The sequence below is a fragment of the Nelumbo nucifera genome, chromosome 4 (assembly GCF_055504915.1).
Source record: "Nelumbo nucifera cultivar China Antique chromosome 4, China Antique-T2T, whole genome shotgun sequence".
Lineage (NCBI taxonomy): Eukaryota > Viridiplantae > Streptophyta > Magnoliopsida > Proteales > Nelumbonaceae > Nelumbo > Nelumbo nucifera.
In genome coordinates, this window is record NC_142652.1 from 84,623,402 (window position 1) to 84,650,132 (window position 26,731).

Sequence of the window (26,731 nt, forward strand, 5' to 3'; positions counted from 1 at the left end):
TTTGAGTTTGATAAAAAATCCGACATGATAATCATATGCAACAACAAGTTTACAGGTTTCATAATTGGATGCAAATGTGAAAGCAACTAACCAATACCGTGTTGCTCTTAACAGTGCCCTCTTAGGGCAATGTCATTCTCAAGGCCATTGCCAGAGCTCAATGCAAGTGCCAATGTGATTTGTTGTGGGACACATGACTACTTGAGACCTAAGATCATCAAAGGTGAAGGCCATGATGCATTTGCATGGGGACGGGGTGGGTGGACAAATACCATCCTCCCCCCCGTCCCCCAGTCCCTAGAGTTTTGAGTTTTCCTAAAACCCGCCCCAGTTAGTAGTCAAAAAGCCTACCCTAACTAGGGTAGGACCTTATGCTTTCCGGTCAAATTGCCATTTCTACAAATGTGCCCTACAAATACATCACTGCTATGTATTGAAAACATCTCCCATAGAATTTTGGTTAACCGAATAAACTTAAATACATATACATATATATGCATATGAATGTATTAATATATCGTACATAATTAATATCTATAATATAATGTATTATATTATATATTAAAATATAAATGTATTTTATATATTGTATAATACATATATATTAATATATTAATGAAATTTAGTTTTAAAAAATAGTTACAAATTAAGGTGAAGGCCATGATAATTTTAACCGAAAAATAATTATTACAACTCAGTTGGTATGTTAGTTGGTTCATTCCCAAGTAGATGTGTATTTGATTCCCACTATCACCAACTTCAGGGAGGGAGTTATTAGTGTTTTATAGAACCTAACACTTATATTAGTTAATTTGGTTAGGTAAAATATAAATATATGTTATATTTATATTAATAAATATTATGAAAATATATCAATACTTATATTTAAAATACACATTTTATATTAATTTTAATATTTATAATTAATATATATTTTGATTAATGCGATTTTCGATTCGGTTCATATGATTTCATTCTCAAACCAAACTGAACCAAAATCGAAGTAATCAAACTGAATTGACTTATTGGGTTTGGTAACAGAAAAATACACGGCTCATGACGGAAGGTGATCCAGTAGTCAAAAAGCATAGGAGGTCTTTTAGAAATACACTAATTAAAGGGGTGTCTTAGTAAATTACCTTAAAAAATATCTGCCTATAAAGCTGGACGTAGATGGTTTTGCATAATATCATAACCTTGCGTCGCGTCTCTTCTCTTCTTTCCTTCTTCTCCTCTTTCACGACCCATCCTTCCCAATCAGGCATTATTGGCTCCTTCACTTCCTCTGCCTCAATATTTTTGTTCTATCAATTTCAATGGAAGACTTTGCCAATCAACGCCTGGATTTCGGGAAGATGGGATATGGGTATGTTTTCTTTTTTCTTTTCCTTGTTTCCTTTTGATTTCTTAATAATGGGTGATCTCCTGGTTTCTCACTTTATTTCTTCTGAGCTGATTGATGATAATGTGGGTTTTCTCGTTTCTAGATGCGAGCATTACAGGAGAAGATGCAAGATTCGAGCTCCCTGCTGCAACGAGATCTTCCCCTGCCGTCACTGCCACAACGAAGCCACGGTATGACAAGGCCAGCATTTGGTTTAGATAGCTTCCAATTGTTTGATCGATCTGGGTTTTCTTAACCCTTTGCTTTGTTAAATTAGAGCATGTTGAAGAACCCTAAGGATTGCCATGAACTCGTCAGGCAGGATCTTCAGCAAGTGAGCTTATTATTATTATTCTGGGTTTTCCTTATCTTTCTTCTTTTCTTATTAGTTGCTTACTGTTATGTATTATTCGACTAGTTATGCTATTTATGATTGAGTTTGGATTGGCAATGATACGTAGAGTTTAATTTGATTGTTTCAGGTCGTCTGTTCAGTTTGTGACACCGAGCAGCAGGTGGGGTTTGATCTATTTCGATTGTATATATGTTAGCCCTGTTTTAGCATCACGAATTGTTTTCTAATTGTTTTTTCCAGGTCGCTCAAGTCTGTTCCAACTGCGGTGTAAACATGGGAGAGTATTTCTGTGAAGTCTGTAAATTCTATGATGATGATGTAATTATTCTTCCTGGTTTCCGCTTGCCATTTCTTTGGTTAGTTGGGCTAGTGACGGTGCTTTTCTAGACTTAGTATAATGACTATTAGTATTTTTACTTCCGTTTCAGACCAGCAAGGGGCAGTTTCATTGCGACGACTGTGGAATTTGCAGGTTATCAAGTGTTCATTGATAAATTCTTTTTGGTTTTCTCGGATATGATTTCTGCCTTTTCCGTAGCGAGCTAAAGGTATGCTAATTTTATAATTTCTATACTAGAGTCGGTGGCCGCGACAAATTCTTCCACTGCAAGAAATGTGGTACGTAGGGATCAATCTTACGCTGGAATATCTATTATTGGAAATTAGCATATCAATGCGTCTTGCTTGTAGTGTCGTGAAAGCATTCCATTCTATGGAATAAAAGTATGTTTCATTGATTCTAGTTTTATGAAGCATGCTTTTGTGAACAATACGTGATAACCATTTCTTTTAACTTATACTTGCACTTACTAAACTGCACTGTCTTGTGGGCTTTATTTACCTTCTTTTTTACAAATCATTATCTTTCAAATTCCAACTTTTCCTGTCTTGTCCACAACAAGCCAGTCCCAAACTTCTGAGGGTCAGTTTGGTTCACAGTTGGAATTGGAATTGGAATTGAAATGGTCTATTCCCTTCACCTGTTTGGTTCAGTCTGAAATTGGAATCTGAATCAGAATTGGCTGGAATGGATTCTCATTCCCAGGGGAGGGGGAGGCAATGCCCATTCCCTCATATGGGGGAATGCCATTCCACCAGGAATGGGAATGGGATTCCGATTCCAGACCCCTATTCCCGCAAACCAAATGAACCCTAAATGGATTTCTGACAATTGAAAGTTGCACTTGCTAACTCTAGTGCCAAAAGACAACCATATCCTTTTGGCTGGAATTCTTGGTATGGTTTTGGGTGAATAAACATTTAAGTAAGAGGTGCTTCAGATGGTATGCATGTACTTTGACAAATAAAAGCAAAATCTTATGCATCCCATCACTGATTTGGACTTTCATGCTTAAGTAAGCATATTAAAATTGCTTAACTGGACCAATGTTTTGAAAATCGTTATTATGCCATAACTTGCAGAGAAGGTTGAATAAATTTGAATTTTGAATCGTATCAATAGACTTTAAGGCAAGGATATTTCTATTTTTCTAGAAATCTATAAAAAAACAGCAAACATATACACTAAAACTTACATATATATAGAAAGGTGATTTTACCCTATTTTTAATCTATATCTACCAAAAATGAACTTCGGTGTATGATACAAGAAGAGGAAGGTGCTTTGGAGATGCACAAGAGCAGCAGTTCAATGGGTCATTTGGGAGGAGAGGAATGGAAGATTATTCAGAGATAAGATTCAAGAAAGTAGAACTATTATTGACGATTACACTGAAAGTGGTCCACTGGGTGAAGACATTTTGGTTTGTTCAACCCTTTCTCTTCTGATGACATTCTAAGAGGTTGGTGGATAATTGGAAACTCGTCTATTATGAGGGTTGTGGTACATCCTCAATGGGAATCTCCTCCAACTCAATGTTTTAAACTTAAACTGTAGTAGGGGCAATCTGGGTCTTTCAGGCTTTAGAGGTGTATTCAGGAAATGCATGATGGACATTTTGACTATCTACTGGGAACAACAGGTTACGACAATGCAATTTGAGCAGAAGTTTTAGCACTTTTGTAGGGATTAATTAAGAGTGGCAAAAAGCAAAAACTTTACTAACATAATCATTGAGGGAGATTCCGAGGTGGTGGTGAGATGGGTGCAGAATGAGAAAAGGTGTCCTTGGGTGTACAAGAGTGTACTGAATGTGATAAAAGAATTAAAAAGGGGCAGGGTAGTTAGTGTGAATTGTGTCCTGTACTCCCATCAACCCAAAAAGATTCCTTCTTTAGCTGCTCTGCACTCTGGAGTATAGCAATATACAAAATGTCCCAAATTACATGGATTAGCATCCCTCTGTTGTAATGCATCCAGCTACAGTTTTCCCAAAAAAGAGTAGGTCTATCGACTCCCTATTTTGCCAGGGTATCTGCCAATCCATTTGTTGTTCTTTTAACCCACCCAAATGTAGAGTTAAAACTCTTAGCAAGAATGTCAATCTCCCTGAAAGAAAATCTGTATTTCCATGGTGCTTAATTTACTTGCTTAGCCCAAGAAATGACCAAGAGTGAATCCCCTTCCGCTTCCAATTCTCTAGCTTATAATTGTTCTGCTAATTTCAAGCCTTGTAAGAGTGTCATTGTCTCAGCCTCAATCAAGTCTCCATACCCAATTGGTCCTGAGAACAAAGCCACAACTTCTCCATGATGATTTCGAAATACTCCCCCTAGTCCTGCACCTGCCAGGGTTTCCAAGGGAGCTACCATCAAAATTCAGCTTCAACTTATTTGGATATGGGGGTTTCCAATCCATCTTAGTAATTTCGTTATGTATTCCTATCTGTACCATTTCCTCCCATTTCCTCATTGTATCATCTGTTGAGATATCTTTGAATGTATTGACAATTTTTACCCAGTGTGCAGATCTGATTTTAATTGTTTCAATTGCTTCCTTTTTAGATCTGCTCTTCTCATTGAAAAATCTTTGATTTTTTTCTTCCCAGATGGTCCAAACTACAATATCTCTTGTGACCTTCCATAAACATTTTTCCCTTTTTTTCTATAGCCTTGTACAATTATAACTGAATAAACTAACCACATCTTGTGGGGGGTCCCATTTGCAGCCAAAGAGTGAAGAAAAGTAATCCCAAATGCAAGACACGAAAGAGCATGAAATTAGTAAATGAGGAAGGATCTCACCACTAGCCAAACAGATGATACAAACATGAGGAGAGAGGCACTTAACTGGCCTTCTTTTCTATATCAAGTTATAGGTATTAACCTTTCCAAGGAACACTTCCCAATAAAGAGTTTTCACTTTGGAAGGAATTGGCTTACACCAAATTTCTTTACTGGGAGATTCTCCCTCAATGATTCTGAATGGGTAAGGATGTTGAAGAAAGAGGGACAAGAGAAAAGACCATCTGGGGAGGGAGACCAAACTCTATTGTCCATGGAATTTTGGTCCAGGAAGACCTCTTCCAATTTTGAAAGCAGAACCAGTGATTAACATTCATTGTCCCTCACTCTTCCTCCTCTTCCTTTTCCCTTGCCTTTGTCCTTTCTTGTATACGTTTTCACCCCTAATGGCTTCTCTAGTAATGTTTTCTTCTTCTTCTTAAGCAAAAACATAGGCTCCGTTGGACTCTCTCTAAAACTTTTTTTTTCTCCCTCAATTTCTGGTGAAGACCCAGTTCTGATGTGGCTGCCCAAATCATCTGACTCCCTCTCAATTTTTGACACTAGATTTGTCAGGTTAGCTTGCTCCGGATCGGGGATTCTCTCTTCCACCCGTTTTATCCCCCATCTTCCCTACACCCAAGGCATTTGCAAGCTTTGTGGCAAAAGCATTGTTTACGTCAATGGGCTTTTGACATGGGACTGGTTTTGCACACATAGAAGAGGGCACACATTCGAAGTAGTGTTGGTTTTAGGAGAAGACATAGGATAAGTAACATAGAGGAAACTCGAGGGGGTAGGGAACTCCCTGTTTACTACTTTCACAAGCCACACCCATGGCAAGTAGAGGCTGATCGGAATCCTTGGGAGGTAGACATTGAGCAACTTCTTGTTGGCAATTAACTTGTGCTAATTTGCTTTGCAGTAGGTTACACCCAATAACCCCATTAGTCTAAATCATCCTTTGGTTTGTTGTCCGATTGTTTGTGTTCTCCCTCTCAATCCTAGGCGAGATCACTTCACAGTTTATAGGGGCCTCCCTCAACTCAAGCTCCTTCAGCGGTAAGGTGCTTGACGAAGAAGGTTTTGCGAAAATAAGTTTTGTACCCAAATCCTTACCCTCAGCTTCTTTTGAGTTTTGTTGGAGTCAAGACTTCCTATGTTGGAAAGTTGGTTGACCTCCTCTTCACCCTCGATTTGTAAGTCCTCTTAATCACTGTCTGCGTCTGATTCCTCCCTATCTTCTCTATTGAACTTTGGATTTAGTCTTCCAGGAGAGGTGGAATTTCCTTCTACTATTGCTTTCCAAGCTAGGTTGCTTATCGTCTGTTCAATCGATCTCTTCTGGGGTAGACCAGTGGAACAAGAGGCATGCTTGTCAAAAATCTAGTCGCCACTGCTGTAGATCAGTGGGAGTCCTGGCTTCCCAATGAAGGGGATGATGATACACCCTCCTTGTTGTCCCCTAACGAGCCAAAGGAGCAAGGCATGTGACTCCTCAAAAAGTCATGAGCCTTACTGAAAAAAATCGGGCCCGCACCTCTTGAAACACCTGGTCAGGTCAGCTTGACTTGCTTTGTTGCCCTTTTTTCAACCACCAAGGAATTTAAATATGCAGCATGTCCAAACCCCTTGTTTGACACAACACCCTTCTCTGCCTGAACCTTTGCGAGCAATTTCCTTCTAGCAGTTAGATCTGAAGTAGAGTTAATCCCATGTAGCTAATCCCAGGGGGCTTTCATTCAAGGGCGACAAATAACAGATCAGATCTTAATTGCGAATGAGTGTGTGGAGGAAATGAAAAGGTCTAGTAAGAGAGGATTCATTTGTAAATTGGATCTTGAAAAGGCCTATGATTTGGTGGACTGGAAGTTTCTATTGGAGGTTATGCAAAACTGTGGACTTGGGGACAAGTGGTGTAATTGGATCTTTGGGTGTATCAGTACTTGTCACTACTCTATTCTGGTAAATGGTACGGTGAGAGACTTTTTTCCAGCTTGCAGGGGTGTCAGGCAAGGGGATCCACTTTCACCCTTCCTTTTTACATTAGTAGCTGATGTGATTAGTAGGATCATTACTAAGGTTGACAGCGAAGATGCCATTAGGGGTTGGAGAATAGGGAGACACCAAGTCCCCGTCACCCACCTTCAGTTTGCAGATGACCTAATGATTTTTTGTGAAGGAGGTATTAGTGAAAAGGTAGCAAACCTAAAGGAGATAATAAAAGGATTTGAAAGTGTCTCTAATTTGAGAATAAATCTGGAAAAGAGCTGCATAGTGGGTATAAATTTGGAGGTAGGGGAGGTCGAGGCTATTGCGGAGTGTCTTGAGTGTTCCACCTCTGCTTGGCCTATGTCATATTTAGGGCTTCCTTTAGGGGCAAATCCTAGGGAGAGTAGATTTTGGACCCTAGTGATAGAAAAGTTTGAGAAGAGATTAGCCTCATGGAAGAGGAACTATATCTCTTTAGGAGGGAGAGTTACCCTAATAAGAGCTACCTTGGCTAACTTACCTACCTATTATTTGTCTATCTTTAGGATACCAGTTAGGGAAGCCAGGAAACTGGAGAAGTTGATGAGAGACTTCTTATGGGAGCCGGGACAAGAAAAAAAGGATCACTTGGTTAATTGGGAAATTGTGTGCAGAAGTAAAGAAGAGGGGGGCTTGGGAATTGGGAGGGTAATTAGAAAGAATCAAGCTCTGTTAGGGAAATGGTTGTGGAGATGGCCTTTGGAAAGAGAGAGATTGTGGCATGAGGTGGTGGGAAGCATTCATGGGAGGTTAGAGAACGGATGGGATGCTGGTGTATCGAGGCAAGCTAACCTAGCAGCACCGTGGAAGGCTATTCACAATACCCTTCCTCAATTCCTCAATTTTATCAGGTATGAAGTTTGTTCTGGCAACTCTGTTCTTTTTTGGGAGGATATTTGGGTAGGAGACTCACCGTTAAAGGACTTGTTCCCTTCGCTTTTTTCTATTTCTTTGTACAAAAAAGAGGTGGTCTCAAAATTTGTTTCACCTTTGGGAACACCCTTAGATCCTACGTGGGATTTTGGGTTTCGTAGAGGACTTAGGAATGTTGAAATTGAGTCTCTTTCTATTTTGCTTGGTTGTCTTAATCAGGTTTGTTTGGATCCCTCCAAGCCAGATAAGAGAGTTTGGACTCCTAGACCCATTGGAACCTTCTCTTGTGCTTCTTTCTTCAAGTCCATCTCTCAACTTTCTTCTCACCAACCCTTTCCGTCTAAAGAAATTTGGTGCAGGTCAGTCCCCCAAAAAATTATGGCTTTTTGTTGGGAAGTATTCCATGGGAAAGTAAACACTTTAGACAACCTACAAAAGAAAAGACATTTTCTCTGTATTTCTCCTAATTGGTGTATCCTCTGTAGAGCTCACGGTGAGGATTGTTACCATCTACTAGTATCTTGTCCCTTTTGTGCAGACCTTTGGGCTTGGCTACTTTCGTTGTTTGGGGGTAGTTGGAGTCTACCAGCAGAAGTTCACATGCTCTTCAACCATTCTACCGTTTATTGGCCTACAAAAATAGGGAGAATTATGTGGAGATGTGCTCGTGCTGCTTTGACTTGGACTCTTTGGGAAGAAAGGAATCTCAGAATTTTTCAAGACAAGGAAAGGAACAACCAAGATTTGAAAGACTGTGTGTTAAACAGGGCAATACATTGGCTGAAGACCTTGGAAATCTTCCATCAGTTCTCCTTTAATGACCTTTGGGGAAATTGGTCAGCAGTAGCAAGGTGCTCATCTTTAAAGGACAAATCAATTACAAGCTGGTCTCCTCCACCCGAAGGCTCAATAAAGTTGAACTTTGATTGTAGCAGCATGGGTAATCCAGGATTATCCGGAGTGGGGGGTGCTTTGAGAAATGAGAAGGGAGAGATTTTGTTGCTCTACTCAGGTCCCTTGGGAATTGGGAGCTCCATCAGGGCAGAACTCTTAGCTGCTGTACAAGGGGTGCAATTTGCAAACCAGCTGGGGGTACAACACCTAATAATTGAGGGGGATTCCAAAGTGGTGGTGGGTTGGTTAAAAAATTCTGAAGAGGCTATGTGGCGATACAAGAATGAAATGAAGAAATTTAGTTGGTTGACAAGGAATATGTGGTCACTGTACAGTGGGTGGGGAGATCAGCAAATACTTTGTCAGATGTGTTAGCTAAGCAAGGGGTAAATAGGGAAGAATTATTTTGGGCTCAGTTGTGATTATTGTTTTTCTTTCCTAGTTTACTTGTAAGACTCAAGGAGGGGCTGCAGCTCGTGCCTCTCGTTGGGATGATGTATGAACTCACTCTAAAGTTGCTTCTGAATCAATAAACTTATTATTATTCATCAAAAAAGAAATGGGAACCTGTTGGATCCCTTTCCCCTTGCAGAACGGTTGCGTTTCCTTTTTTAAAAACTTAAGTCTTCAATGTCCATTTTTGTTTTCCAATACTTCCACCCAGTAAATGGTATGGTATCACCTTTGTGTGAGACTTGCCAGTTCACCTTCCTCTGTGAAAGGATATCGCCTTCCATAAAACCTTTGAACCACAAGATAGCTTTGCCCCTCAGCAAGATCATCGCCTTCGAGAGCTCATTGAACTTCAATACAACTCCTCTTCTGGTGGGGATTTCCTCTAGTATGAATGTCTTTGCCTCCACTCTAAGCTTCTCTTTCCACCTGTTTGCACGAACAAAGCTCCAAGTAGTCCTCACAAAATATGATTATGTCATCCGCAAATTGCAAATGGGTCACCACAACCTGATTTCTTCCAACCCTCTAGCCTCTAATTTGGTTTTCTAGGTCAGCCTTTATAATTGGCCTACTTAGCTTCACAACAATGGTGAAAAGGAAGGGGGAGATGGGATCTCCTTGCCTTAGTCATCTTTTTGCTGGGAAAAAATTTTTAGCCACAACATTGATCAATATTGAGAAGTGAGTTGAACTTATACAACCTTTGATCCACTTTCTCCATCTACCACCCAACCCAACTTTTTCCAATAAGCCTAGAAGGAAGGACCAGTCCACCATATCATAGGTTTTTTCTAGATCTAATTTACAAAATAAGCCTTTGCCTCTTTGTTTTTTCTTTTTTTGCCACAAGAATCTGGTCAATTATTTGTCTTCCTTCCACAAAAGCTCCCTGATTTTGGGAGATTACTAGGGGCAATACACTCTTAAATCTTTTTCCTAGGACTTTAGCAATGATTTTGTACAAGCTACCCACCAGGCTTTTTGGCTTATAATCTTTTGGAGATTTGACATCTTTTTTCTTGGGCACTAGGGCAATGAAGGTTGCATTTGCTCCTAGTGATATCTTCCCTTTGGTGTGGAACTCAATGAAGACCTCCATCAAATCAAATTTTATTATTTCCCAGCAATCCTGATAAAATGCCATTGAGAAGCCATCTGGTTCAAGGGCTTTAGACCTCTCCATTGAGAAAATTACGTCATGAACCTCTTCCAAACTGAAGGGTTTTTTTTCTAGGAGGACTATTGTCGCTTTAGGCACTCTTATCCAATTCAGATCCTCTAGTTCCAAGTTCCTTTCACCTACAGTGGCAAAAGTTAACTTAATGATCCACAAATGTCTTTATAATTTCTTCCTCTGTAGGTTTCATCCCACCCTCAAACTCAACACTAGAGATTAAATTTTTCCTTCTTCCATTTGAGAACCTAAGTTATTTCCTAATTGTTGATATCTGTGATTAATCAAAACTCTAGTTATCTTAATCTATCTTATATATCATCTGCTTAAGCACAAAATCTGTCTTACATTTATCAGTTAATGCATATTGTGTGTACTTTTTTCATTACTTTTCTCAATACACTTACTCTGCTACATGGACAAACACTATGCTTGCATTTTGTGTGATCTAGAAATATCAAAGCATTTTTCAGGTAGGCATTTATTGTTCCTTTCTGTTAATATTTTTGTAAGAGCCCAGGATCTTGCTATGGGACCAGTCTTCATGGCAATCACTTGTGTGTGGAGAATTCTATGCGCCACCACTGTCCTATCTGTTACGAGGTTTGTGCAGTGTCTGATTTTTTTTGAAACTTTTTTTTGGAATATTTCGATAATCATTTTTTTTTGTGGCAGTATCTTTTTGATTCTTTGAAGGAGACAACAGTTTTGAAATGTGGCCACACCATGCATATGGATTGTCTACATGAGATGATGAAGCATGATCAGTAAGATTCTGTATTTTCTTGAAATTTTGTTCTTTTCTCTCTTTAATTGTTTCAAGGGAAGATAATTACTCATTTAATTAGTCCCTAAGCTGCCTCTGCTTGTAACTCATCGCCCAGATATTGTTGTCCCATATGCTCCAAGTCGGTAGAAGACATGTCTAGAGTTTGGAGGAAAATAGATGAAGAGGTACGAGGTTTCACACTTATTTTCATATTGGCATACTGACTATTTGCTTGTGTGTTGATAAGGATGCAGGAACATACTTGTCAGCTTCTTTTGTATTTTACTGTGTCAGTACTAATAGTTAGCATTGTATGTGTATCATTTTATATAATTATTTGGCTTTCCCATTCTTAGTGAAGCAGCTAGACCGCCATTGAACATGTCAGCTCCTTAATATACCTATGGTTTTAGAAGTCAGTCAAAACCTAAAATATCTCTAGCCAAATATTTGCCGGCTGATGTCAAAGTGAAAAATTACGGACAAGTTAAGACGAAAATCATAGTATTTAGTGTCTAGGTGTTGATTAGAGGAGAGAGAGGAATTTATTGTGAAGCATAAGACTAAGGGCAGAAGTGGTAGGGGCCAATAATGGGGCTCTGTTTTGGCAATACTTTTATCACCTTCCAAATTAGTTTATTAAATGCATGTAATTCTGATGCTCCAATATCTCATGTGCAGAGGATCAGTACCCATCATTGGAGGATCCAGTGGTTGGTCCTTATCATATGATATTAATAAAACATAATACAAACCTTGAAGGCTGTGCATCCCAGTATCCCATGCATAAAGAATCAAGACCTACTGCTATACATTGTTAATACGCGAATGTGATCTTCCAATTGTGGTGAACTTAGACCTTGAAAATCTCTTGTTGACCCATCAGTGCTGGGTGCTGGTGCTTTGTACACAACATATATTCCAGATATGATCCACTATTATGGGTTTGGGGATCATTGTTCAGTGTAATGTGAAAAACTCAGGCTGACGAGTCATGAAAACATGGGTTTATGTCTGAGAGCAGCCACTTCATGCTAAAATGCTCAAGGTTAGTTCCGTATGCCCTTCCCTCCCAAGACCTTGGATAGCCATTAGCCAAGACCAACATTGGGTAATGACCCTTTTTTGACTGATGCTGATGGGCTATTTTGCACATCGCAGGTCATAGCCTCATAATTAATAAGTTGGGACTAGCTCTGCAAGAGTTTTAAGAAACCCTTTCTCTGCCATCCAAATAGTTGTTGAATGAAGAAGTTGGGATCCTATTTTAAGTTGTAGTTGCCCCAGTTGAGTTCTATAGTGGAACCCATCCAATGGTGGGCCATTATCTTGTATATCTGGGACATTTGGCAAGTCATGAGGCCTCAGACCTTTATGTTGGTCATTTGTCCCAATTCCCAGGCTTTTGCCTAAGCAATTTCATGTGCATTTTGTCAATGAGTTTTCAGACACAAAACTCATCCAGACCTTATGTTGGTCATTTATAGCTTGCTTATGTGAATACAGTGTTAGCATAATGTTTTCCTTTCTATAAACGTTTGTTATTATATGAATTAATTTTGTTTCCTTGTCTTTAATGCCACTTGGTCATATGTAACATATGCACTGTATATATGACTTGTGTTATCAAGGTTGCAACTTGGGTTGGGCCAATCTGAAAAGGTTGAGTTGGGTTGGGTTAACAATTGGCTTAGGATTAGAATCGAAAAATATCAACCTAATATAAAGTTGGATTGGTTTAGGGTTGATGCCTTGGGCAACCTGGCCTATCCTGAAACCAATGTATTACACTGGTAATTATATGTTCTTGTACATTATGTATGATACATATATTGGTTTATGAATAGGTATTTATGTAAAGGGAAGAGAAAGGTTGGTGATGTAGGGTAGTTTATTGTAAAATATTATTACAATATGATGTCTGTGTATCATCTATCATGTTCATATACAATATGCCTGTTTGCATGAATATGATAATTAGGAGTGCAAGTTGGGATGGGTTGAGTCGGGTTGAGGTCAACCCTAACCCAACCCAAAGTTAAGTTAGGTTCATACTTTTCAACCCTGAACTTCAACCTGACCCAGAAATGCTTTAGATTCTGATTCTTGTGTCCATGTCCATGCAACACTGCATTCAATGCGACTCTGGATCACCTGCCAACGAAATTTGTTCCAACACCCTCCCAACATGATCTGACACTGCACAGCTCATACATGGTGGGTCCCAGTCTTATGGTGAGATGTGTGGTGTCAGATCATGTTGGAAGGGTATTGGAACGTCTTTTGTTGTCAGTAGATCCCAACTCATTCAATGTAAGCCAGGTACGATTTGCAACATATAGTATTTTTTGTTAAAATATTTTTGTTTCATAATAGGTTTGTGTACCGATGCTTACAGTGTCATTTTTTAGATTTGAGTCTAATCTTTCCTAAGTGTCTTTAGCTCTTTTGTTTACAACATTTGCCTGAACTTTCTCACTTTATGAGTTAGTTCCATAGGCAATCCCAGTCATTTCCCCCCCCCCCCCCCCCCCCCCCCCCCATTCTGTAAATCTGCCCACATAAGTATCGGGCTTCTCTATTGCTGGCCTTTTAGCAATTTTCTTTAATGCACAATTTCTTAATATAGTAGCTACAATATAATAGTTATCAATGCTGTATTTACATAATAGAAAATGGAAGAGAAAGATGCTTGCCATAAGTGGAAGGTCCACTATTTCCTCAAATATTATGGCTACCCTCCCCATGTCAATTCACATGAATCACATCTAAAGACTGGTGGATATTTGTATAGGATGTTGCAACTCATTTTATCTCCTCTACTCACTTTTTTTTTCTTTTTTTTTTTTTGAAAACAATTAAACAATTGACATATTCCCTCTACTCACTGTTTTATGAATCACTGATTAAAAATCCCATTGGTTTAAGAACCCCATCTAACCTGCATACTAATATCATAGAAATTGATATTTGCCAGGTAATTCTTGTTAACATATTCAAAATTGTACTCATGCTTGTTTCATGACCAATTTATTATGCTACAAGCTTTGTCATGATTCTTGGAAGATCTCCCAGGTGGGGGTAGATGTGCCCTTATACATCTTACCAAAGTTACAAAAAAGGTGAAAGAGAACTGAAAGTACAAAGAAGAAAAACACTAAGAAAGCAAAGTATTGCTCTGTCATTTTTTAATGTTTTTTTGAACAGTAACTGTTAAGATTTTATTAATTGTGAAAGAATAAGTATAATCACAAGTATAAAGGTAGTTTGCCTCAGCGCCTGAGAGATTCATCAAATACATTTCCCCCCTTTGGGGTACTAAACCCCAAAATATCTGCTCTCTTTCTTCCCCCTGTTTTGCGAATCCTTCTGCTATGCTCTTTTCAAATTTGTAAACCCGTTCAACCTTTGATCCCAATTCTTGCATCAGAGCTTTAATTTCTCAAAGCAGATGTCTATACTCTATACTTACATAATCCTTCTGTACTTCCACTTTTGCTCCCTATCATTGCAAAATTAGTATTTTGAAGTGGGTACTAAACCCCAAAATATCCGCTCTCTTTCTTCTCCCTGTTTTGCGAATCCATCTGCTATGCTGTTTTCAAATTTGTAAACCCATTAACCTTTGATCCCAATTCTTGCATCAGAGCTTTAATTTCTCAAAGCAGATGTCTATACTCTATACTTACATAATCCTTCCTATCATTGCAAAATTAGTATTTTGAAGTGCCACCACAGAATAGAAGGGACAAACTACTTAAAAGTAGGATGTATAACAAAAGGAAGAAATTTGGAACTACAAGAGCTTCAAGATGATTTCCACATTGTGGTTCATAAAATAAATATATAAATAAAATAACTAAATAAGTGTAACTCAATTTCATATGTATCATATGTAAATTGTGAACTAGAAATTTATTTTTTGTTGAAATAAGCACTTACGAAAAGAAAGTAGATGTTAACCATTTATTACAATCCTGTCCCTACTCTTCTAAGGTGTGGATTCATTTCTTTCATCTCTTTGGGTTGAGTTTGCCCTGCCTTACAAACATTATGGAGCTGTTCAACACTCATCTATCACCCATTAAAACAAATACTTTGATCATGCAATAGAGTAGCTATATTATGGAGCCTTAGGTGTGAAAGGGATGCAACTCATTGGGTGTTGACCAACTTATTTGGTCATGCCATAGCAGGTTTTGTCCTAAGACAAAATTGTCACCACTGGTTCCATAGCTTTGGAGATAAGGAGATTAACATTAAATTGTGATGGATGCTGTCTTGGCAATCTGTGGTCATCAGGAATGGGGGGTGCAGTGAGAATCACAATGGGAGCATCCTCGTGAGCTTCACAGGACTAATTGGGGTTGGTAATTCATTAAAAACATAGATCCATGCAGTTGTTCAAGATCTGAAGATAGCTTGCTCACTTGGTTGGTCAAATCTGATTGCAGTAGGAGACTGCAGATTGGTGGTGATAAGTTGGATGGAAAATGAAGGCCCTTAGGCACTCCATCAGGAGATGAGAGAAGCCTAGTGGTTAGTGTACAGATTTGAATTGGTTGTTCAAGTGGATACCTTGATCAGCAAATACTTCAGCTAATGCTCTTGCAAGATCTTGACAGTGTGGCCGGCTAGAAATAAGAGGAAGAGAAGAAGAAGAGAGAAGGGAGAAGGAAGAAGAGAAGAGAAGAGAAGGGATTGGCAATGTAACAGTGCTGGCGGCGCCAACTTTTATTATAATATATATAGGGCGGCAGAAATAAGAAGGGAAAAGACCCTTGTGCCCCTGCTATAAGTGAGTACAATAACAGACATAACAGAAGTAAAAAAATAGGAAAAAAAACGCTTTAACTAGCCAAACCGACCCTAACACCAACAACTAAATTATTTCAACACTCCCCCTCAAGTTGGAGCATAAATGCTAATCATGCCCAACTTGTCACACAAATCTTTGTGTCGCACATGATGAAGACCTTTGGTGAAGATATCTGCAAGTTGTTCTTCTGAGTTGACATATGGAGTACACACTTCTCCATTTACAAGTTTCTCTCTAATAAAATGCTTGTCCACTTCAATGTGTTTCGTCCATCATGCAGGACTGGATTAGCAGCAATATTGATGGCAGCTTTATTGTCACAGTAGAGTGACATAGGATTGCTCACTGCAAAACCCAGTTCACCTAATAGATTTCTTATCCACATGATTTCAGCAACCCCATGAGACATTGCTCTATACTCTGCTTCAGCATTAGATCTAGCCACCACACTTTGTTTTTTACTTCTCCATGTGACCAGGTTTCCTTCTACAAAGGCACAATACCCACTGGTAGACTTTCGGTCATTGACTGCTCCTGCCCAATCTGCATCAGTATATACTTCCACCTTTAAGTGACCATGTTTCTGGAACAACAAACCAGCTCCGGGAAACTTCTTGAAGTATCTCAGGATCCTCTCTGCAGCTTCAAAGTGAATTGTCCTAGGATTGTGCATGAACTGACTAAGGACACCCACTGCATAAGCAATATCAGGCCTGGTCATAGACAAAAAATACAATAGTCTCCCTACGAGTCTCTGGAACTTTTTCACATCTTTCAAAAACTCTCCCTGACTGTCTCTCAGATGATGATTAGATTCAATTGGTGAGTCAATTGGTTTTACCCCCAACTTGCCTGTATCTTCTAGTAGATCTAGTACATATTTCCGTTGGAAAATAAAGATGCCCTTGTGAGAGCGGGCAACTTCAATTCCAAGGAAATAACGTAAGGGGCCTAGATCTTTCACCTCAAATTGAGTGGCTAAGACTTTTTTTAGTCTCCGTATTTCAGCCTCCCAATCTTCTGTGATCATTATGTCATCCACATACACAATAAGAGTTGCGTTTTCCCTTCACCTCTTTTCACAAATAAGAGTGTGATCTGACTAGCATTGTTTTAACCCCATCTGTTGAACTGCTAAATGGAACTTACTAAACCAAGCCCGAGGCAATTGTTTCAACCCATATAAAGATTTTTTAACCTGCACACCTTTTGTTCACTGCCTTTGGCATAGAACCCTGGAGGTTGGGTCATGTACACTTCCTCTTCTAAGTCACCATTCAAGAAAGCATTTTTTATGTCCAATTGGTGAAGTTCCCAGTCAAGATTTGCTGCGAATGAAAGAAGGATCCTGATAGAGTTCATCTTAGCCACTGTAGCAAAAGTCTATGCATAGTCCACTTCACATACCTGTGTAAAGCCCCTTTCTACTAGTCTAGCCTTGTACCTTTCAACAATTCCATCAGCCTTGTGTTTCATTGTGAACACTCACTTGCAACCCACTGGTTCCTTCCCTTTAGGAAGGTCCACCAACTCCCAAGTGCCATTTTTGTGTAAACCATCAATTTCTTCATGCATTGCATCTGTCCATTCAGGTTTAGACAAAGCTTCTGCCACATTCTTAGGAACGGGGACACTATCTACAGAAGAGAGGAATGCATGGAATGAAGGTGAAACATGATCCTAGGACACAAAATTAGAGATAGGATGATTAGTGGTACAATACCTAACACCCTTTCTCTTAGCAATAGGAATATCAAGATCATTGATGACAGGTGAATCAACATTTAGAGGAACAGACATATCAATAGGAGCGAGTGTACCTAACTGATGAGACGGATCTGCCTCTAGTGAATCTGATGATGTTGGTTGCATAGTGTCAGATTCCATGGCTCTTGAACTCTGTTGGCTTTTATGGCGACGATGAAAAACCCAGAATGGAGGAGGATCGGGTAAAGGAGGTAGTTGAGTTTGAGTCGCCTGTTTCTCCTCAACCCTACTCTCCCCCTGAGGAGAAACCTAGAAAAAAGATTGATTCTCAAAGGATACATCAATGGAGACATAGTACTTGCGAGAGGTAGGATCATAGCAGCGATACCCCTTTAGAGATAAAGGGTAACCAAGAAAAACACAAGGAATAGCCTGAGGAATAACCGAGAGGGCATGCGGTTGATGATGTATGTAGCACACAAGACTGCATCCATCCAAAAACGTTTTGGCATATTCATATGAATTAATAAGCCACGAGCTACTTTGAGAAGGTGACGGTTCTTTCGTTCAACAATACCATTTTGTTGGGGTGTCTTGGCACAAGAGCTTCGTTGAAGTGACCCACTCGAACCAAAAAACTCCGTGAGATCACTATGGAAGTATTCCTTCGCATTGTCCGACTGAAAGATATGGATTTTCATTTGGAACCGAGTGAACACCATGCGTTGAAAGTCTTTCACAATTTTTGACACTTCATCTCGAGATCGCATAGGGTAAACCCAGGTGTATCTAGAATAATCATCAATCAAGGTAATGAAGTACTTATATCCAGCCTTAGTGGGTAGAGTAACAGGGCCCCAAACATCAGAATAAACAATGTGAAATGGAAATTCAGACTTTTTATTTCGCAAAGGTAAAGAACTTCTACAATGTTTACTCAATTGACATGTCTGACACTGTAACTGACTCACTGACAAGGACGCAAACAACTTTGGAAACATAACTTTTAATGACTCAAAAGAAAGATGACCTAGACGACTATGCCATAAATAGGCTTGACTCTCACTTGACAAACTCATGGACTCTGTAGCCACAAGACTAGCTTTATTCTCCAACATGTAGAGACCATCCACCATGCTTCCTCTACCAATTGTCTTTACCGAGGCCAAATCCTGAAGCACACATGAAGACGGAAAAAAAAGTGACTGAACAGTTCAAGGAGGAGTTATACTACTAATGGACAGTAAAATAATAGGTAATTTTGGAACATGCAGTACATTAGGAAGGGTAAGGCCTAGTGGGAGAGGTATGGTACCTCGATCAGCTATGGTAGAAAAAGAATCATCAGCTAGTCTCACCTTATCTCTCCCAGAGAGAAGATTATATGTCTGAAATAAATTTGACTTACCGGTCATGTGGTTTGAGGCTCCAGAGTCAATAACCCAAGGAGAATCAGTGGTATGAGATGACACATGGAAGGCAGTGGCAGCATTACCTGATGTAGATGCAAAAGAGGTAGAGGGAGTAGGACCAGAATCCATTTGGCGGAGAGTTCTACCATACAATTCCAAATGTTCACGAAAGGAGTTGATAATTTCTTCCTTAGGGTCAGAATTAGGATGCCTCTCTTGAGTTACCAAAGGACTAGTCTCTGTCGACGCCATATTAGCTGAGTTATACTTTTTCTGATTCTGCTAGCTTGGTTTCTTGCCCTGATCAGGTGTTGACTTCTTACCCAAATCCTGTGCCCATTTAGGTTTTCCATGGAGATCCCAACATGTATCTCCCATGTGTTGTGTCTTCTGGCAGTGAGTGCACCAAAGTTTACTCTTATCATCTATTTTTTTTGAGAGTCGCCTTTTTTTAAAAACACCTTCGACATTTGTATCTGAATTTCCCTGGACAGCTAGGGCAATTGACTCCCCTTCTACACAATTCATCACACTTCTACTCTCTTCTGACTGCACTAAGGCATACACCTCCTGAACTGATGGCAAGTCTTTACTACCCATGATCTGCACCCTGATGGACTCATATGAAGGATTCAGCCCTAAGAGAAAGGCAAAGACCCGTTGCTGAGATACAAGTGACTTATATGCCTTTGCATCTTCATCACACTTCCAATTCACATTCTGATTGTGATCAAGTTCTTTCCATATCGATGTCAAATCAGAATAGTACATCGAGAGACTTCTCTCCCTCTGCCTGCAAGTAGAGGATTCAGCTTGCAGTTGATATATCTTGGCATAGTGTCTCTGCTCTGAATAGGTGGACTTCGCTTGTTCCCATATCTCACAAGCAATTTCAGCCCACATAAAAGTCTTTCTTACCTGTGGCAACATGGAAACCAAGAGCTAAGACATCACCATACTATTCTCTTGGTTCCACCTATATATTCAGCACTTCCGTACTTCAGTTCCTTCACTCTCCCATTGATGTATCCTATTTTCCCCCTAGCAGTGATGTAGAGTTTTTTTCCCCTAGACCACTCAAGGTAGTTCAGACCATCAAAGGGAATAATAGCCATGGGGAAACTCATATCCATTCCCCCACTCACTCCATTGTGGCTCCCTGAAATCTCTGAAGTAGCAGAATTCTCAAACGACATGGTCAAAACAGACAATCAGTCCCAAACACCGGACTTAGGACCCCTTCTTACTCCACAAAAAAAATGCTCCACTCAGTCCACACCCACACACTTGGGTTTGAAAACAGTTCGAGCACAAACAGTACCAATTTCAGGACAAAAAAAGGCAATATTCGGCAGATTTCAGACCTGTACGGTTTAACAGTCCCAACCTACCAGCCTTCCAGAATGTGTAAGAACATTAATCAGCAGGAGAGATCCTTAACACTTATAATCAAGCCAAATAATTGAGATAACAGATCATCCTTGACCTACAGTCGCCTTAACATAGGAACAGGATCACACAATCCCAAAAAACAGAGGTATAAAGATCTGACAGCATTCAGCAGCCCAGATTCATTTGGTTTTTTCACATGGTACACGACCAAGGAGGGTAAGGAAGAGAAAAAGGAAGGACTGTACCAGTTGTAGATCTGTTTTCCTCAGTCCAGATTCAGATCTCTGTTCCGCCCAGATTCAGCAAGTTGGAAGAGTGAAGTCTGTTCGATTTGTTCTCTCAGTGAAGTTTGTTCGATCTGTTCTCTCAGTCAGTATTCCCGCTCTGATACCATCTTGACAGTGTGGCCGACCAGAAATAAGAGGAAGAGAAGAGAAGAAGAAGAGAGAAGGGAGAAGAGAAGAGAAGGGATTGGCAATGTAACAGTGCTGGCGGCGCCAGCTTTTATTATAATATATATAGGGCGGCAGAAATAAGAAGGGAAAAGACCCTTGTGCCCCTGCTATAAGTGAGTACAATAACAGACATAGCAGAAGTAAAAAAATAGAAATAAAAAACGCTTTAACTAGCCAAACAGACCCTAACACCAACAACTAAATTATTTCAACACGAGATGGAGTGAACCATATTTTTTGGGGAATTCCAGGGCCGGGGTTTCAGATTTGATGTACTTCTGGTATATTGGTTTATATAATTTTTTGTACTCATGACAGCTTTAGCTGTTTGTACCGTCTTCTCTCCATCCTTCAGATACTCAGAAGTTTCTATTTTTAATTAATACATTTTGAGAGTACTGATCAAAAAAGAAAGTTAATGTTCTTAATGATTGATATTTAACAGTAGTTTTTTCTAATAATACTCTTTTTCTGCATTTTTTTGTATTGATCTGGTATTAATGTACTATTAGTAGGTTAATTTGCCTTTGGGTTCTCCCTTTCAATTTATGTTTTTATTGACTTGTAATCTTTCATATTGTCAGATTGCAGCAACCATCATGCCAGAAGATTATCGACACAAAAAGGTATTTCTATGCAACCCCACTTCTTGACTATTAAATTATTTCTTGAATTCGTTTTTTCCTAGCCCTTCATTCAGAACAGATGTCAAAGCAACCCCACTTCCAGACTGTTCAGCATGCACTTTAACCATGATTTCTTGACATGACATATCTGGTGACTATTGGTATGTTGCAGGTGTGGATCCTCTGTAATGACTGTAATGATACTACTGAAACATTCTTTCACATTATTGGGCACAAATGCTGTCATTGCAATTCCTACAACACTCGTATGATTTCCCCACCAGTTCTTCCTCGATGACCAGATTCTGAACTCCCAAATCCAGTCAACTAGGTTCACTTCTCATACTTTGGTAAGCCAAGTTTATCCTTCATGTTACTAGCTGAACTTCACCTTGAAAGTTGGTTGCAATTGTAGTCAGGTAGCTTCCACCATTTCTTAAAAAGTGTGGTGTTCCGTTAACTAGCGATGCCTGTTGTCACTGTAATTGGTTATATGGTCAAACTTCAGAGATCATAGTTGATTTTTTTATCAATATGGATGAGGTTTAAGTTGTCTTCAATTGAAAAGATAAATATTTAGATGTTACTCCTTCAGAGCCTAGTAAAAGGTTGTGATTCACGACTACCATAAGTCATAACGTGTAGAAACTATTCTGATTACTTCCAAAGGATGTTTTTTGTATAAATATTGCCTTCAAACCAAAGTTTAAAGTACCGGAAAGGCAATTTTAAGACTTATCTGAATATGCTTTGGATACACGTACATATGGTGGAAAAATTAAGATGCACATATACACTAGAGAAGCTCAACTAAATCCTAAAAATATATAAATTATAATAAATCAAAAGTGCTAATGCCTACAAAGAAAATACATAAGATTGCAGCAAAAAAAAGTTGTATAAACATGCAACTTTTTGGTTTTTAGTAGTTTATGTGAATTGTAAATTATCGGGATACATTTAGAACCAATTGGAAATGGTAGGATAATTAAAATATGCATGCATAGTTCAGCAAACTGATATTATAAATATCATTAATACTTAGAAATAAAGGGCAACCCAGTGCATGAAGCTCCCCCGCTAATGCAGTGTTTGGGGAGAGACAGATGTATGTAGCCTTAACCCTGATAAACAGAGAAGCTGTTTCTAAGATATGAACCCTGGTCACCGAGGTCACAATGGAGCAACCTTACCAATATGCCAAGGTCCACACCCTCATGCTTAGAAAATAATTAATTTTAATAATCAAGCATCTCTAAATTTAAAAATTTAAGATCTATATAAATTTAATTAATACTGGTATGTTGTAATAGTAATATTATATTCTTTTAAATAGATAACCAAGATCCAAACTTTGTTAGTTGAAAATGAACTTGATGTGCTTTAATAGGACTAAGCTGAAATGCATGGGTATAATAATGAAGCTTACAGCTTATGCAAATTTGGGAAAGTTGTCATGGAGCAGTCTGGTGAATATTTTTCTTTCAAATGGGCAACTTAGGTTGAAAACCTACCGACATGATTTTTTGCATAGGAGTTATTTTAAATTGAGTTAAAAGGAAATATTTGAGTTAATTACAAAGAATTAATGGTTGAATTTGAATGAAGGTTCAAAGTATTGGAAGGACAATTTTAAGTGATGTATTGGGATATGCTTTGGATGTGCATGGATATGCAATGGAAACTGATAAATCTAAACAATGCATCAATGAAATCAAATCTAAAGTCTCAAATGACTGTATATATGTATATTTTAATAGTTTTTGTCAAGTGTGAAGTGTGAACTACCAGAATACATTAATGAAACATTAGGAAATTTTAGAAGAATTGAAATATGGTTTAAATTAAGAATGATTATTAATTTCGATGATCCAATAATTGTTTTATTTTTAATTTTTTTTGTTGATAATATTAATAAAAAAAAGGTTAATGAAAATAGCTTAGAAATTTGAAACTTAAAGGAACATGTCATTTTTGCAAATTGTGAATTTGTGATAGTATTGCCTTGGTAGAAGGATTCCTCTTTCATGTGGGTAATTTAATTTTGAATAGTGTTAATTAATAGGATGATTTAAATTTGCATAGGTAGGTATCCATTTAGTTTGTGACAAGTGATATCAGTTTGTAATGTTTGAGTATGCATTTGTAACAGTCGAATATCGGTTTAAGAATAGAGTATTTCTTTACAATGGTTGAGGGTGGTTTATGATAATCATTCATGGGTTTGCAACAGTTTAATGGGTTGGTAACAGGTTGTAACAGTTGAGTATGAGATCATAAAAGTATGTAAAGTTGAATAAGTTTGTGACAGCTTATAGCAGTCAAGAGTATTGGTTTGTAAAAGTTGTTTATATCCAGACCGATATAAACACGATATGTACCAATATCATGTGATAGATATGGTTGGATTTGTCTAAAATTAGTAATTTTCTACCTTAAAATAACTAAACATTTGACCATATTAGTCGATACATATTGATGTTGTTAAGCCTTGCTGAATTTCAAATTTGAGTAACGATACTATATGAATGATACACCCATTGGTAATTTGGTATGCTTACTTATTGCAATCCAGATCTACAGCTCTACATTGGGAACATCTCCCCATGAATGGTACATAACATGTGTTCTCAATGTGGCTATGTGGGTAGGAGATCTGAACACGACTTATTGGCCGATGCACCATGAAAGCCAACCATGGATATATTGGCTGCCCGTAATTCCAAAATCCAATACACCATGGCAGCTTAGGCTCTGTTTGCACTGGTGTAAATGTGTGGCACAGTGCAAATGGGATAAGATAAATGCAATATCTGGTTTGTTTCTACTTCAGATTTGACCATGTCTTATTTGTTTGAAAGAATTAAAATGATGTGGTCGCCACTTATATGAGAAAGGTTAAGTAGAATGAAGTGTAAATTTGGCATCAGCTATTGGAATACAAAAATTTGCAAGTTTTGTATCAGGAAGGAGCACAAATCATAATTGCAAACAAATGAATGCAAAACTGGATTGGGTGCAAAATTTGTATTCAGATCAGATTTGCGCCGTAAGAAAATAGAGCCTAAGGCTCTGTTTGGGAATGAGTCAAATAGTGTAAATGCAAATATACAGATATTGCATACAAATGCACAATATTGGTGAGCTTTCTCGACTGGATGCTTTGATAGAATTACTTTCTTGCCAAACGATTTTTAGTTGTAATGGATGCAAACATGAAGCCCGAGAGTGAAACATATCTTTTTAACATTGAGCAACTTTGAATGCAAATGTACGTTCCTTTTTTTGATGTAAAATTTCCTCTCATTTTGGGTTGTAAACATGCCTTCGAAACTGTGTTTTCTGTCGATGTCAATAATCAAATGTATTCTTGCCAAACACTAGCAAAATTAAACCAGTGTACACTGAGATGACATTTGCATTCCTTCCAAACAAGCCTAAACTATAGTGAATGAAATGGGTTTGTGGTAAAATTGGTTTGGATGTGACAATTTTCAAGGGATTTATAGATATTAAACAATACACTTATTTTTGACAATTAATACCTCATTCTTTTTGTTGTTAAATCAAGACTTTCATTTCCCAATTATTTAAGAATAATAATAATTCATACTCGTTTTTTAATTATAAAATATTAGCAAATAGACGGCAGTCAAACTTAACATTAGTCTCCGGTTGGGATGAGTGCAAATGCAAGCAATGCATTTGTATTCTGGTTCAGTTTTGTTGGTCTGGTAAAAATGAATTTATGTATTGAGAGTGATAGTTTGCACTCAAAATAATAGTAAAATTTACATTGAAAAAAGCATAAAAATTTTTGCACTCAAAATTGAACAATGTTAAAAAGATATATTAGTTTTTTTTTGATACACAGTGAATTAATAAAACCTTGCAAAATAGGATAGCTACCTATAGCATCAATGGAAAGTGTTGGAACGGGTGGCCATAGGCCCTCGATTTGGAATTTTCAACATGTAGGAGAATCCATTGGCCATGTGAAATCTAAGGTTGTGCTCAAGTGTTGCTGGATCCATCAAGAAAAGTGGAGTTACTCTTCGTTTGCAGAATAGGATAGCTACCTATAGTGTCAATGGAAAGAACCTGAAAACCTCCTTCCCTCCATGTTGCACGTGAGCGTCCATTAAAGCATTTTACTGTTGCTTTTGAGTCTCCTTCGGTAATTATTGTACCCGCTCCACTAGATGTGGCTAGTATGTGTGCTTCATGGCTTGGTCTCATTTCTGTTAATGTTATTGATGGTTGTGCCAATTGTCCATTTGTATCTCTTGCAATGCACCACCCACAGGCACAAAGTTAATCTCCTTGTTTCTAGAGGCATCAAAGTTAATCGTGATAGTGGTTAGTTTTGGAAGGGTTCACTTCTCTCCCGCATTAATTTCCTTTCTTTAGCATGTCCTAATCTCAACCATGAACCATTCTTGGGCGTCTCTATAAACTCTCAAACTCTGGAGCGCCTTGGTGTTATTATTTGGCTTGGGTTGTACTTTTATTCTAAAGGGAAAATCTATGATATGGAAAAGATATGGTATGAGAAGAGTTTTGACCAATCAAAACCCACCTATGAATTTTGATAAATAACACCTGATTGGCTACCACGTTTATGATTCCAATTGATTGGTTAGAAAATTTTCAGATATCATATTTTTTCCATATCATAGTCAAACCCTATTCTAAAATATTCTTCTGTTCCTGCTTTTCCACACCTTACATAGAACGTAGGTGAGTTTCTCCCAGTCCCAGTAAGGTGTATACTATTTGTTCTATTTTGTTTTTCTTTCCAAGTAAAATTTGGATTCATATTAGCACCCATTACAATTAAAAGTTGTTTGGCAATAAAGTAAATTTACCAATGCAAAATTAAATCAACTTTGCATTTGCCCTCCAACTTAAGTAGTTTTATCCTTTGGGTGAGTTTCATGTATCTGACTTTTACTTTGTTGCCTCCTTAAGTAAACCATGTCCTCTGTCCTTGTCACCTTGAAATATTTAATCACCTGATCCGCCAAATCCAAAAGAAACATCAAAACCAAACAACAAGCTGTCTTGCCTTTTGCTCACCGGAGGGGTAATTACTAATTAGTTTAGTGCCCTAGGGAAGGGGCAAGCAGGCACGGCGCAGCATTTATTGGAAATCAATTCCGGTTCTCCATAAACAATGCACATGTTCCGTTGCTGTTTCATAAAGCAAGACCCCCCCCCCCCCGCCCTCACCCCCTTTCCGGCTTAAAGAAGAAGAAGAA

General features: G+C 38.4%; 1 protein-coding gene across 5 annotated transcripts; it reads left to right on the plus strand.

Annotated features, from left to right (window-relative positions):
• Positions 1-1,191: 1,191 nt before the first annotated feature.
• On the plus strand, positions 1,192-24,435 carry LOC104586097 (CHY-type/CTCHY-type/RING-type Zinc finger protein). 5 transcript variants are annotated; one of them, XR_733400.3, is made up of 13 exons: positions 1,192-1,366; positions 1,488-1,575; positions 1,662-1,718; positions 1,867-1,899; positions 1,980-2,057; positions 2,168-2,211; positions 2,317-2,357; positions 10,811-10,893; positions 10,966-11,057; positions 11,175-11,244; positions 21,429-21,470; positions 21,643-21,820; positions 24,046-24,435. XR_733400.3 is itself a non-coding variant. In XM_010243228.3 (12 exons), exons 1-12 carry the CDS (start codon positions 1,317-1,319, stop codon positions 21,766-21,768), a joined length of 804 nt encoding a protein of 267 aa, XP_010241530.1. In that variant the 5' UTR covers positions 1,192-1,316; the 3' UTR covers positions 21,769-22,005. The 5 variants fall into 5 exon arrangements, 1 of the variants encoding a protein (XP_010241530.1); XR_733402.3 differs by having other exon boundaries at positions 24,122-24,435; XR_016085704.1 differs by lacking the exon at positions 24,046-24,435 and adding an exon at positions 23,623-23,889.
• The last annotated feature ends 2,296 nt before the right edge of the window (positions 24,436-26,731 follow it).

Coding starts and splice junctions, on each gene's coding strand:
- LOC104586097 (XM_010243228.3), top strand. CDS start 1,317: ATGGAAGACTTTGCCAATCAACGCCTGGATTTCGGGAAGATGGGATAT. Junction 2,058..2,167: donor GTAAATTCTATGATGATGAT/GTAATTATTCTT, acceptor CTTCCGTTTCAG/ACCAGCAAGGGGCAGTTTCA. Junction 21,471..21,642: donor AAGATTATCGACACAAAAAG/GTATTTCTATGC, acceptor GGTATGTTGCAG/GTGTGGATCCTCTGTAATGA.